This window comes from Mus musculus, chromosome 9 (genome assembly GCF_000001635.26).
Source record: "Mus musculus strain C57BL/6J chromosome 9, GRCm38.p6 C57BL/6J".
Lineage (NCBI taxonomy): Eukaryota > Metazoa > Chordata > Mammalia > Rodentia > Muridae > Mus > Mus musculus.
This window is the reverse complement of record NC_000075.6, coordinates 105,156,820-105,170,678: the sequence shown is the minus strand read 5'-3', so window position 1 is coordinate 105,170,678 and position 13,859 is coordinate 105,156,820. Positions and strand designations below refer to the sequence as shown.

Below are 13,859 nucleotides of genomic sequence, written 5' to 3'. Positions count from 1 at the left end.
AAACTGGCTTCTTTTGCTTTACACAATGCTCTCCAGTTCTATTTATTTCTCTGCAAGTGTCATAATTTCATTGTTTTTTTCAATTCTATTGTGTTTATGTGTGAGGGGGTGCGATGTCTGAGTGGGTTACTGCATGAGTGTATGAATGCATACCATACATACCGAGGCCAGAAGTCAAAACCAGTGTCTCCTTTGGTCACTTCCCGCCTTTTATTATTGTTATTGTGTAAAATATTTGTGTGCACATGGATGCACTTGGTGCTCAGAGGACAGCCTTTAGGAGTGAGTTCTCCATTTCTACCATGAAGCTCAGAGGATCACATGTGGATCACTAAGCTTGCATGGCAAGGACTTTTACCCACATAGCCATCATACCAGCCTACAACCTTATTTTGAGATGAGGTCTCAAACTCAAACTCAAACTCAGAGAACCTGGAGTTCATTGATTTTCTAGGCTGGCTGGCCAATGGGCTCCAGAGGTCTGTCTTTCCTGCCCCCAATACTGGGCTTGCAGACACACGTCTATGCCTGGTATTTCCATGGGTGCTGGGGATCTGAACCCAGGTCATCTTTGCTCAACAGGTTCTTTATTAACTGAGCCATATCCCCAATCTAGTTTCATTCTTTGCAATTGAATAGAATCTCACCTTGTATGTGCATGTTACTTTCTCTATCCAGTCACTGTTGGAGGGCACCTGGACTAGCTCTGTTTCTTAGCTGTTCTAAAAAGAGCTGCCGTGTGCAGATTCCTTGTGGCACGTTGACTTGGATAGAGTCCTTCTAGTAAATGTCCAGGGATGCTAAATATGGACCACTGGGTGGGTTTGCTTTGCCTTAGGTTTCTAGAGAAGCTCAGTGATGATTCCCAGGTGTCTGCAGTTGGCTCACGCTTTCAGGAGCAGAGTGTGGATGTTGCCCTTTTCCTGCATTTCATCCGAGTTTCTTGTCTTTGTTTTGATGGTGTCATTCGGTCTGGAGTGAGATGGAATCTCAATGTAGCTCTGGTGTGCATTTTTCTGATGGCTAAGGAGGTTGAACATTTCCCCACATATTTATTGGCCATTTATATTTCTTCTTTCCGTGATTATATGTTCAGCTCACCTCCTTACCTATTGGCTGAATGCCTTGATTTGGGGGGATGGGGTGGGTGTTAATTCTTTAGCAGTTATAGGTATTAGTTCCCTGCCACATGTTTATAGTAGACAAAAGTTCTCTCCCACCTTCATGCTGCCCCTGAACTCTGCAGCCACACTACAGCCCCTCACAAGCATACGCACAAATGTGACAGTAACAAATGAGGCTCCCACTGCAGAGGTCTTGCCCCTCCTTGGCTAGGTGTAGTCCCACATTTTTGTCTGGTGTTTGTTTATATAAAGCTATTCTGAATGGGATTTTTTTTTCTAATTTCTTTCTCACCAAATTTGTTATTGGTATATTGATTTTTCTATCCTGCTACTTTGCTGTAAGTTATTACATCTCAGAATTTTCTGGTGAAGAATTTCGGTTCTTCTAAATATAGGATCATATTACCTATGCATAGGAATATTTCACATCTTCTCTTCCTATTTATATTCTTTTATTTCTTTCTGCTGTTTTCTTGCACTAGCTAAGATTCCAAGTGCTGTGCTAGACAAGAATAGAGAGACTAGGCACCCTTGTCTCAGCCTGTATTTTAGAGAGAGTGCCTCAGTTATCTTATAGGACCTTAGAAATGTAGGGACTCCATTAGGGGATACTAAGTTAAAAAGTTACCTATATGTATACAAGTTATTAGCAATATCTCTAGTAGCAATGAGCCTGGAGACCACTCCATTTGTGAGTGGTCTTGCTTTGTAAATGGAGGTAGTGCCTGGCCTAAAGAAGTGCGACCTGGCCATGTGTGCAGCCAGCTAGAAGCAAAGCAGGGGAGAAGCAATCTTTACTCACCATTAATGTCTGCGTACCAGACAAACTCAAAATTCTAGAAGCTTGTAATTAATCAGTCAGATTTATATATCAATAAATTCTCAATTCACGAGATGGCCACACAATAATTTCAGAACCAATTGACAATGATATAAGCTGCCCACATAGATTAGACAAGTTATCTCAGTTATTCTACCCCTATATGATATTATAGCTACCTGTGTCTATTTAAAGCCACGTGGAATCTGAATCTTCCTGTTCATCATCCATCTTCCTCCTCCACTTCTCCTTTGTCATTTCCTGTCTCTGCAACTCTTAGCTCCGCCTCCCTTTTCCCTGTGCAATCACAGGCTTCTTGTTGTATTAATATTTAAATTAATTAGACAGGGGAGCATCCTGCTACAGGCAAGGACATACAACAGCAGGGGCCCTGGGGATGGAGCTGCAGAGTAGAATAGCCACATTAGAAGAAGATGATTTCTTACAACATTAAATATACAATTACCATACAGTCTATCAACTCTACCCTTAGGCATTTGTCCAAGGAAATAAAACTAAGTCATATGTAAGGCTAGGTCACCATCATGGTGTTATTAGGAAATGTGTGGCCCTTTAAGAAGTAGCCTTATGGGAAGTCCTTGGGTATTTAGGGCAATGCCTGTAAAGGGAACTGTGGGACTCTGGTCCCATCATCCTCTCTCCCCTCATCCCCTATGCCCTGCCTCTCTCACCTGAGGTCCCAGACAGTGTAGCCAGCTGGACCGTAGGTTTGAACCTCCAGAACCTGCCTTTTCGTCAAAGTAACTTGGCTTGGGCACCGTCTTATAGGAAAAGAAAGACAACACAACTGTATTCTGAATGATTCCATACGTGACATTCTGGAAAAGTCAGACCATCAGTCACCAAAAGTAAAGGAGGGATTTTTAAGAATTATGAAAGGATTCAGAGAAATGCATTTGGGGTCGAGGAGTTATAGAAACATTCTCGGTCTCGGGGGCTGATTATGTATTGTGGCTTATCAGACTCAGAACTATACTCCAGAAAGGGTAAATTTTAGCATCTATAATTGTTCTCTAACAGTACATAAAATATTTACTGAGAACTCCATTGTACACATGAAAGAGACAGTCCCTGGTACTTAGACCCTCGAGCACAAATCCTGCAGGCTTCTCATTCTGCCTTCTTCCCAAGGAATAACCACTCATCTGACCAAAGGCTCTTTATGTTTTCCATCTTCAACTGTTGTAATAAAGTATAAAATTCATGACTTGCTATCCAGTTTTCTGCTGGTCTTTGAATCATTTATTTCTTTATTCTTTCAACAAATATGTACTGGTCACCAGTAAGCAAAGAGTGTCTTTCTGGGTTTCTGAACATCGAAGCTAGAGGAAGCCCCAGGCATTGCCTCTAGATTGCAGATGAAGTCACTGAGCCTCTGAGTTGGAAGTCACACACAGACAATTAAGAGGTTGGTGGCTGGTACCCACCAGCCAGCACACAGAGCTTAAGAAAGGACTTCAGTGCCATAGCCCTACCTTGCCCTGAGAAGCTAATAGCTGCTTTGAGAGGTTGTCCCTCAGCTCTGGGTGTGCCCTCCAATGATTGGATTCATGTGAGAAACTGCTTCCTTTCTGTAAGGGTAAACCTTATCTCTCACAGTGCAGCAGCACAGAGCTGTGTAGTAGCATCGCTAGTTTGGTACCTAGATACAAGATGTTCCTCGTGTCACTGGCAGGCTGTTTTAGTTTTCATCCCAAGAAAAGGGAGAACGTTATTGAAATGGCACATGAGTTTAATTTTTTCTGTTTTTTTTTTAGTTTGTTTATTTATTTATTTATTCATTCACTTTACATCCTGGTCACAGCCTCCCCTCCCTCCTCTAATACCAGTCCCGCCCTCACAAATCCCTCCTTCCCATTACCTCCCTCCTCCTCTGAGGAGAAGGATAAGCCCCTTGGGTACTACGCCCACCTACATCAAGCCTCAGCAGTTCCTCTCTCACTGACCCCCACATATCAAGCAGCCCAGCAAGGGGAAGGAAATCCAATGGCAGGCAACAGAGTCAGAGACAGCCCCCCCTCCAGTTGTTAGGGGACCCACATGGAGACCAAGCTACACATCGGCTACAAATGTTATAAATCCTGTGTATTTGCCCTTGTCTGATGTGCAGCTGGTAGAGACTCTGCCTCATTCTGTGGGCTGTCTGTTTGCTCCACTGATGGTTCCTTTTGCTGTACAGAAACTTTTCAAATTTTATGTCAGCCCATATGCGGATCCCTGAGGCAAGTGCCTACGCAGTTGGGGTTCTGTTCAGAAAGATCCTGCCTTGCCTGTGTCTTGAAGCTCATCCCTGTGTTTTTAACAGTTTCAGCATCTCGGGTCTTAAAACCCAGGTATTTTATGCCTGACAAGTTGGATTTTGTACAGGGTAAAAGATGGAGTGCCAGTTTCTTCCTTCTGCAGGTGGATCCCCAGTTTTGCCAGCTCCGTTTTTTGAAGAGACTGTCATTTTCCCACCGCATTTTTTTGGCACCTTTGTCAATAATTAAGTGGCCTTAGACATGCCAGATTATTTCAGGGTCCTCTATTCTGTTAACTGGCCTAACCATCTGTTTATGCCAGTACCAGGGTATCTTTGTCATTACAGCCTGTGGTACGATTTAGAAAGAGCTGTTAAAATTAAATGCCAAATACCTTCCAGTTAATAAATAGTCTAATGAAATGAACATGCAGTTCTCGAAGGAAGAAAGAGAAGTGGCTGAAAATAAGTATTTAAGAAAGTGCTCAGCATCCCTAGTCAACTAGAAAATGCACACTAGGTGCTACCCTGAGATAGCACCTCATCCAGATGAGAGTGGCTGTCGTCGGTAAATGGTGGTAAGGATGAGGGTAAACGGTGGTGAGGATGGGAGGGCTGAGGGGCCCTTATTCACTGCTGTTCAGAGTACAAAGTAATACCACCATTCTGGAAATGAGTGTGGAAGTTCCTCAGAAAATTAAAAATAAAATTGCCATGTGGCCCAGCTGATAGGCAGGCAACTCCTGGACCTATCCACAAGACTCCATATAGCACAGGGATATCTGCAGGGCTGTGTTCATTGCTGTCTTCTTTACAACCGCGAGGAAATGGAACCAGCCTACCTATCAGCAGATGAGTGGACAATGAAATGTGATACAGATACACAATGGAATTCTATCCATGTCTATAAACATAACATCATAAAATTTGAAGTGAAATAGATGGATCTGGAAAGTATAGTATTAACCAAAGTAACTCAAACTCAGAGATAAAAACCATTCTCTCTCATAAGCAAATATTAGTTATACATACATACATACATACATACATACATACATACATACATACATACATACATATGTAGACAATCAATAGAACCCACTTGTAAACTAAAGACGACATTTAAAATACAATCTAAAAAGAATAAGCAAATAAACAATATATTTGGGACTCTGTAAGAAAACCTCAAGATAATGGGAGTCTAGATTCCTGATGTCATATGCAGGAGAACATAAGAGAGAGCCCAGAGTGAGAGTGGGTAGACCCCATGGGTGCTGGTGACCCAACTAAGGGAGTGTCCTCATAGACTGGCTTCTGACTTTTTTGAGAGTCGAGATCATGGAAAGACTAAGTGGAGGTCACTCTGCAGCCTCTGCTATACCTCAGTGCTTTGGACGTTTTGTGAAAAGTGACAGGTGACAGCAGCCATTGGTGTCAGTTTCCTGACTGGGGATGGATCTTCACTGAATTTTTATGTATGAAAGACCAAATATTTGTGGGGAAGCATGTAGTTAGCAAGTCATTCTCAGAAGTTACAAGTACGAAAGAGGTGTCCGTCCTTCTGGAACTTTCCTGCTAATATGAGATTGTTTCAAACTTAAAATAGGATCTAGAATGGGAGGAGATTTCAATAGTTACCCTTATAGGGCCAAAGGCCACCTCAAGCCTTTTTCTTTATAGCCCCTGAGATAGAGATAAATAAAGGACAGAAAGAATAGTCAGTGTTGCTCTAAGTGTCATCGCAGGACTCAGGATGGAGGCAGGAGGATTAGGAGTTCAAGGCCAGCCTCAACTACATAGAGTGTCTGAAGCTACCCCGGGCTACTTAAGATTCTGTTTCAAAACAAAAATAAAGAACAAAAAGTAATAGCCAGTGTTTAACAGGGTCAGAAAATTAGAACAAAAGCCAAGTAAGGAGTCTGGAGAAGGGAGACTGGATTTGGAAGATGGTCGAGGAGAGAGGACCTGCTCTCTTGGGAGCTTGGGTTCCTGTCTGCATCAGCCAAACAGAGGAGCGTGATTTGCCCTGGCTTAGGCTTTGGAACCTGGGCGGCTTTGCCACTGGACTCCATGTTCGGGTGCCATTATCCTGCCCACAGCATTCTTGCCTGAAAAGCCTGGTAACTGGGTGTGTAGTCCTCTGTTGTCCCTGGATGCCTGCCCACCTGTGTGCCGTTCAACCTGTAAACGAAGGATTGGGGCAAAACTGACATTGTAGAGTCCCTAAAGCACCTCTGAAGTCCTTTGACTCCTTTCATGAGAAAGGAAGTGGCATATAAAAAGGGGCAGGAAAATTAAAATGAAACTTCTTTTTATTTGAGCACTCGAATGGTAGTGATAGCCCCCCCCCTCCATCCATACCTTACTTCTCCCCATTACAAAGAGACACGGACATTTTTAACATGAACAGTACAAAGGATGCTGCCCTCCTTTCTGAAAACACAAAGAACAGCAAGAACATCCCTTTAAACAGGAGTTTACATTTTATGAATCTTGAGCATTCCAGTACATCATTGTAGAAATATCAATGTGTTCTCCGAGTCTAACCGTACATCACCACCAGTGTTGCCTTGTGGCAGTGCCTGCCTACTGCCCACTTCCTCTTGGCCTCACATGAGTTTATCGCATGGTTGATTTGTTTTCTTTGACCGATAATTTAGAAAATGATTTAAATGTGCTTATGTGCATGAATGTTGTTGAGACCTGATTTGTTGCCTATACAATTAGTTCCTGTCCATGTCAGAGAAGAATCTGTACCCCCTTGTAGTGTTGAGGGCTGGGCTCTGAGTTCAGAGTGAATGCTCTTCAGGTCTTCTGTGCCATTGTTAACATTTTATTTGAAATTTTTATTTTTATGTTGTGTCTGGGTATTTTGCTGGATGTATTTTCTTTTCATTATAAGTAGCCTTTCTTGGTTTATTATAACAAAACACCAACAGATCCACTGTATATAAACATGAGGGTGAAGGCAAGAATATATCTCAAGTATTTTCTGCTGTGGTCACAGTGTCTGAAAGAGTGCCTGGGACACAATCAGCCAGCACTTAAGCATGGCTTGTTGGCCACTGTTGAATGCTGAGGGTGAGATTCTGCACCTTAGGGTCATCTCTTCTCCCTCCCAAATGCCAGGGGCACAGTGTTATTTGTTCAACGGCCGACTTTAAAATATATTTCCTTACCAGTGATCTGTATGCGAGGCTTGTAATCTTTCCTCCCTTTCTTGACAGATCAGCTGTACAGAAGCTAGGAATGGAAACGTTTGAGGAGGTCTACGATTACCTCAAGAGAGCAAGGCACCAGAATGCCAGAGAAGCAGAGATCTGGGAGCATCTGGAGACGGTGGTTCCTCGGGCCAGTGACTGCTTTGAAGTTGACCAGCTCCTCTATTTTGAGGAGTTGCTGCTGACCATGGAAGGAAAAGAGCCCTCTCTCCAGAACCTGCCCTGTGAAGCTGCCCAGAAGAAGCCGGTCAAGGGCACTCATTTCTGTGACAATCCATGATGTTTACCCTCTGGACATAACTGGAACCACTACCGTTCCCTTTGGCTCCTGGTCAGATGTAAGGATGTCTATGGAAAGGAAAGCACTCAGCTGCCTGCCGGGGCATGGAGTCACAGGTCAAGGTCATAGATGAAGTCTGGCATCCTGAAAGCTTTCCCTCAGACGTACAGCCCTCGGGGTTTCCAGTATGCTGGGAGCACTCTGAAGACACAGGCACTCAGTACTGCGTCCATCCAGGGCAAGCCCAGTGCCTGACCAGTGTGAGCTCCAGGGACTATGGCTAGCTGGCTTGTGACAGCTTGGACACCAGCCTGGACAATGGCCTGTTCATCTCCAATGATGTATTTTTGATCAACACTTTTTTCTTCCTGTGACCACATACAAGCAATACATAAATCTAAGGGCCTGGATTGAAAATCCCCAAAGTGTTTCCCTCCTGTGATCTATTCCCAACACTCACTCATGGAGCATTAAAGCCTTGATTCAGAGTAAATACTGATTTCATCGTTATATGACAAATCTCCTATTTTATCTTTTTCTTAGCTAACAGTGTTTCTCAACCTGTGGGTCATGACCCCTTTGGGGCTGCCTATTGGATATCCTGCATATCAGATATTTACATTACAGTTCATAACAGTAGCAAAATTACAGTTATGAGGTAGAAGTAAAATGACTTTATGGTTAAAGGTCACCACAACATGAGGAACTGTGTTAAAGGGTCACAGCATAGGAAGGTTGAGAGTCACTGTTATATAATCATGTATGCTTTGTTTTGTTTGCTGTTTGTTACAACTGAAACATAAAAAGTTACACATAAATGAGGTATCAGTTGGTGTTTTAAAGATTTAGTTATGCTATACATGTGAGTGTTTTGCCTGCATGTCTGCACGTGCGCCATGTATGTCTTAGGGTGTCTATTGCTGTGATAAAATACCATTGTCAAGAACAAGCTGGGGAGGAAAGGGTTTATTTAGCTTACACTTCCACACTGTAATCCATCATTGAAGGAAGCCAACGCAGGAACTCAAAGAAGGCTGTGACTGGGAAGCAGGAGCTGATGCAGGCATGGGGGGCAGACAGTGCTGTGTACTGGCCTGCTCTCCATGGTGGCTTGCTCAGCCTGACTTCTTATAGAACCCAGCAATACAAAGCCAGGGGTGGCACCACCCACAGTGGGCCGAGCCCCTATGCTATAAATCACTAATTCAGAAAATACTCTACAGACTTGCCTACAGTCCAATCTTTTGAACTTATTTTTTCAATAGAAGTTTCCTCCTCTGATGAATCTAGCTTGTGTCAAGTTAACATAAAATTAGCTAGTATAATGGGCAAACCTGGGGCCTGCACAGTGTGTGTGTGTGTGTGTGTGCCTACATTATACTTAAGTCACACAAGCTGTCTTCTCAGGCATCAATTATTTCCTTTTTAATAAAATTTTTATTCATTGAAAATTTCATGCATTTATAAAATGTATTTTTTACTTCAACTTGACAGAAGGTGGGATGATCTAGGAGGAAACTTAATAATAACGATAATAATAATAATAATAATAATAATAATAATAATAATAATAATAATACAAGCTCCATAGGACTGGCATATGGGTAAGTCCATGGGACATTTTCTTGACTGTTGAGTAATATGAGAGGGTCCAGCCCATTGCGGGCAATGATACTTCCAGGCAGGTGGTTCTGGGATGTATAAGAAACTAAAGTGAGAAATCCAGGAAGAGAAAGCCTGTAAGGAGCTCTCCCATGGCCTCTGCATCACCCCGACATCAGGTTCCTACCCTTCTTGAATTCCTACTCTTGCTTCCCTCAGTCACAGACTGTGCTATGAAGAATAAGCTGAAATAACCTCATTCCCTCCCCAAGTTGGTTTTGGTTTTACATTAACTAAGACAACATCCATCCTCCACTACCTTCCTCCAACCTTGTGCACCCCACCCCACCACTCTCCCAACTTCATGCCCTCCTTTCTTTGCCATTGTCTATAATGATAATTTTTATTCAGGGGAGGTAGCAAGGAAGAGACTTCACTTCAGGAAGAGTCCTTTGGATACCCCCAGGATCTTTGATGGCCAACCAGATTAGCAAACAGCTCAGAAGAGGGGGTCGCTATAAAAAGAAGCCAAGTGACTGTGTCTAGTCTCTTTGATGGTGGTTTTTAAAATATTAGAACACAATAATGCTTGTAAGAGTTGCTTGGTCTGTAGAACAAATTCATAATGTGGCCAGAGAACAAGGTCTTGTGTTTAAAAATATGTTTTTAAAGAAGATAGATGCAGAGGAGTAATAGTCTACCCTTCAGAGATTTGTGTTGTGTGCCACACCAGCTTTATAAAAAAGGAGAGCCAGAGTAATGGGGGTTGGGAACACAGCCTCTTAGAGTAGCTCACTGGAATTTACCTCCCTTTAGTTCATTGGTGAGGAGCAAGAAATGACCTGAAAAAGAATACCTGCCATTACATCTTTCTCCTTCAGCAATACAGTCTTAATTTGGAGCTATGTCCACATGGATATTAATAATTAATAGAAGATGACAATTATGAGACCATCAGAGAGATGGGAGATAAAGGGACTTTGTGATTTGCTGGTCTCTCTCTCTTTCTCTCTCTCTCTGTATGTATATGTGTGTGAGTGTATGTGTGTGTGTCTCTCTCTCTAGACACATGTGTACATATTCTACCTTCAGTTTATAAAGAAGAAATGCTGGTTTCCATCTGCACCCGGAGCTGATCCTGTGCCATAAAGCTATATACACAAATACTGCCAGGGGAGAGCTGGTCTCCCAGGAGTGCCTACACACCTGAGAACACAGGTAAGACCACCACTTCTCTTCAAATTCATGACCCAAGAGAGACCCTCCCAGAACCATCAGGACACAGGACCCAAGGATCAGCTGGGGACAGGATCCTTCTGGTTTCTGTTTGCACCTCAGAACTGACCCCGGACCATAGCTCTCTACACCTAAATTCCTCCAGAAGAGAACTGGTCTCCCAGGAGTACTGACACACAGACTTGCAGGACAGACAAGCCACGGTCAAAGACATAAAGACCAGCTAGTGCCAGAGGTAACCAGATGGTGAAAGGCAAGGGCAAGAACATAAGCAACAGAAACCAAGGCTACTTGGCATCATCAGAACCCATTTCGCCTACTACAGTGAACCCTGGTTACCCCAACACACCAGAAAAAAAGACTGATTTAAAATCACATCTCATGATGATGATAGAAGACTTTAGGAAGGACATAAATAACTCCCCTAAAGAAATACAAGAGAACACAGGTAAACAGGTAGAAGGAAACACAAAAAATCCCTTAAAGAATTACAGGAAAACACAACCAAACAGGTGAAGGAATTGAATAAAACCATTCAGGATCTAAAAATGGAAATAGTAACAATAAGGAAATCACAAAGAGAAACAATATTGGAGATAGAAACCCTAGGAAAAAGATCAGGGAGCATAGAGGCAAGCATCAACAACAGAATATAAGAGATGGAAGAGAGAATCTCAGGTGCAGAAGATACCATAGAAAACACTGGTACAACAGTCAAAGAAAATGCAAAAAGCTCCTAACCCAAAACATCCAGGAAATCCAGGATACCATGAGAAGACAAAACCTAAGGATAATAGGTATAGAAGAGAGTGAAGATTCCCAAATTAAAGGGCTAGTAAATATCTTCAACAAAATTGTAGATGAAAACTTCCCAAATCTAAAGAAAGAGATGCCCATGAACATATAAGAAGCCTACAGAACTCCAAATAGATTGGATCAGAAAAGAAATTCCTCCCATCACATAATAGTCAAAACATCAAATGCACTAAACAAAGAATATTAAAAGCAGTAAAGGAAAAAACGTCAAGGAATATATAAAGGCAGACCTTTCAAAATTACACCAGACTTCTCACCAGAGACTATGAAAGCCAGGAAGATCACATACAGATCCTAAGAGAACACAAATGGAGCCCAGACTACTATACCCAGCAAAACTCTCAATTACCATAGATGGAGAAACCAAGATATTCCATGAGAAAACCAAATTTATACAATATCTTTCCACAAATACAGCCCTACAAAGGATAATAGATGGAAAACACCTACAGAAGGAGAGAAAGTATACCTTAGAAAAAGCAAGAAAGTAATCTTCTTTCAACAAACCCAAAAGAAGTTAATTACACAAATATAAAAATAACATAAAAAATAACAGGAAGCAACAATCACTATTCCTCAATATCTCAACATCAATGGACTCATTTCCCCAATAAAAAGACATAGACTAACAGACTGGATAGGTAAACAGGACCCAGTATTTTGCTGCATACAGGAAATGCACCTCAGTGTCAAAGACAGACACTACCTCAGAGTAAAAAGCTGGAAAACAATTTTCCAAGCAAATGGTCCCAAAAAATAAGTAGCCATTCTAATATCGGATAAAATCAACTTTCAACCAAAAGTCATCAAAAAAAAAGATAAGGAAGGATGCTTTATACTAGTCAAAGGGAAAAATCTACCAAAGAGAACTCTCAATTCTGAACATCTATGCTCCAAATGCAAGGGCACCCACATTCATAAGATAAACTTTAATAAAGCTAAAAGCACAATTGCACCTCACACAATAATAGTGGGGGAATTTCAATAACCCACTTTCATCAATGGACAGATCAGGGAAACACAAACTAAACAGAGACACAGTGAAACTAACAGAAGTTATGGACCAAATGGATTTAATGGATATCTATAGACCATTTCATCCTAAATCAAAAGAATATACCTTCTTCTCAGCACCTCATGGTACCGTCTCCAACACTGACCATATAATCGGCCACAAAACAGACCTCAACAGATATAAGATTGAAATTATCCCATGCCTCCTATCAGATCACTGTGATTAATGTAGCTGCTCGCGGCCACACGAACCAGGTTCCTGAAAGGGAGACTGGCGCTATATGGGAGGAAACAGCAGGAGAAATAACGACACCAAGACAAATTCTGATCAAGGCCCAAGAGTTTATACTAAGAGTTTAAGCTTATAAAGGGGGAAGGCCCATCCCCTGCCACACCAGGCTCTTGATGCTTTGTTGCCAGTCTGTCAGCACTTGGTCCAGGCTGTCAGCACTTGGTCACCAGGCTGTTGCTTATCTCAGGAAGACAGGTTCAGCTTCTCAGGGGTAGTGACATCTTGGAGAAGAGCGCAGGTGGCAGAACAATAGTCGGAAGATTCCACCCTAGGTGGTCTTGTTCACAGTGGCAGAACAGATCTGAGCCAGACTACTCAAGGCTAGAGGAGGCTATAGATTAAGGCTGGTTTTCAATAGGAAAACAACAACAACAACAACAGAAAGCCCACCTACACATGGAAGCTGAACAATGCTGACTATATTGCTTGCCTTTGGATCCCTTTCCCCTAACTGATCTGCCTTGTTTACCTCATTAGATGAAGATGCGCCTAGCCTAGTCTTCCTGCAAGCTGATATGCCAAAGCTGGTTGATATCCATTGGAGACTTCCACTTTTCTAAGGAGAAGGGGAGGAGGGACAAGGGAAAGGAGAGGTGAGAAGGAGGGACTTGAAGGAGAAGAGGTAGGGGAAGCTTCACAATTGGGATGTAAGTAAATACCTTAATGAATGATTATTTTCAGATATGGAAGAGTAGGGCTTTAAAATGTAAATAATGCATAGGGAGAAATGTTGAATATTTAGAAAGTTTGTCAGAGAAAAATCTTGCAATATGTAGTAATTAAAAATATTTTAAGGGTCCTGCCCAGTCTCATGCAGACCACACCCAAGACAACCTCCAGCCCAACAACACACCGAATAGAGCCAAGAAGATCCTATGTCTGGTGCTACAGTACCCAGGGGTTGCAGACCACACCAGAGTTGACCCCCAGCCCCAGTGCCACACAACATGGGTGGAGCATAGCACTACTGAGATGACCCCAGACACCCAGAAGCAGTTATATTCTACCTAGACAATCTTGGCATCCAACACAATTTTCAAGTAAGAACCAACCAGGCCTTGGTTTTTAAGTATTTTTCTTAACACTTAGAAATACATTTAAAAATATTTTTCACATCGTATTGATTTGTTGGGAATGTCACATCATACATGCCAAACCCACTCATCTTCCTGCCCCTTTGCTCCTGCCCTCTGC

The 13,859-nt window shown here is 42.3% G+C and overlaps 1 protein-coding gene across 8 annotated transcripts in view; it reads left to right on the top strand.

Moving 5' to 3' along the window:
• Window positions 1-8,523, top strand: part of Nek11 (NIMA (never in mitosis gene a)-related expressed kinase 11) — a 233,369-nt gene extending 224,846 nt beyond the window's left edge. For 4 of the 8 annotated variants that reach the window (XM_006511679.4, XM_017313259.2, XM_006511682.3 and 1 more), the window contains one exon: window positions 7,432-8,490. In XM_006511679.4, the coding sequence (XP_006511742.1) occupies window positions 7,432-7,705 (274 nt within the window). In that variant the 3' untranslated portion in view covers window positions 7,706-8,490. Of the gene's footprint in view, window positions 1-7,431 lie in introns of all 8 variants that reach the window. The other 4 variants (XR_003947831.1, XM_030244174.1, XM_030244175.1 and 1 more) reach the window with 2 other exon arrangements.
• The last annotated feature ends 5,336 nt before the right edge of the window (window positions 8,524-13,859 follow it).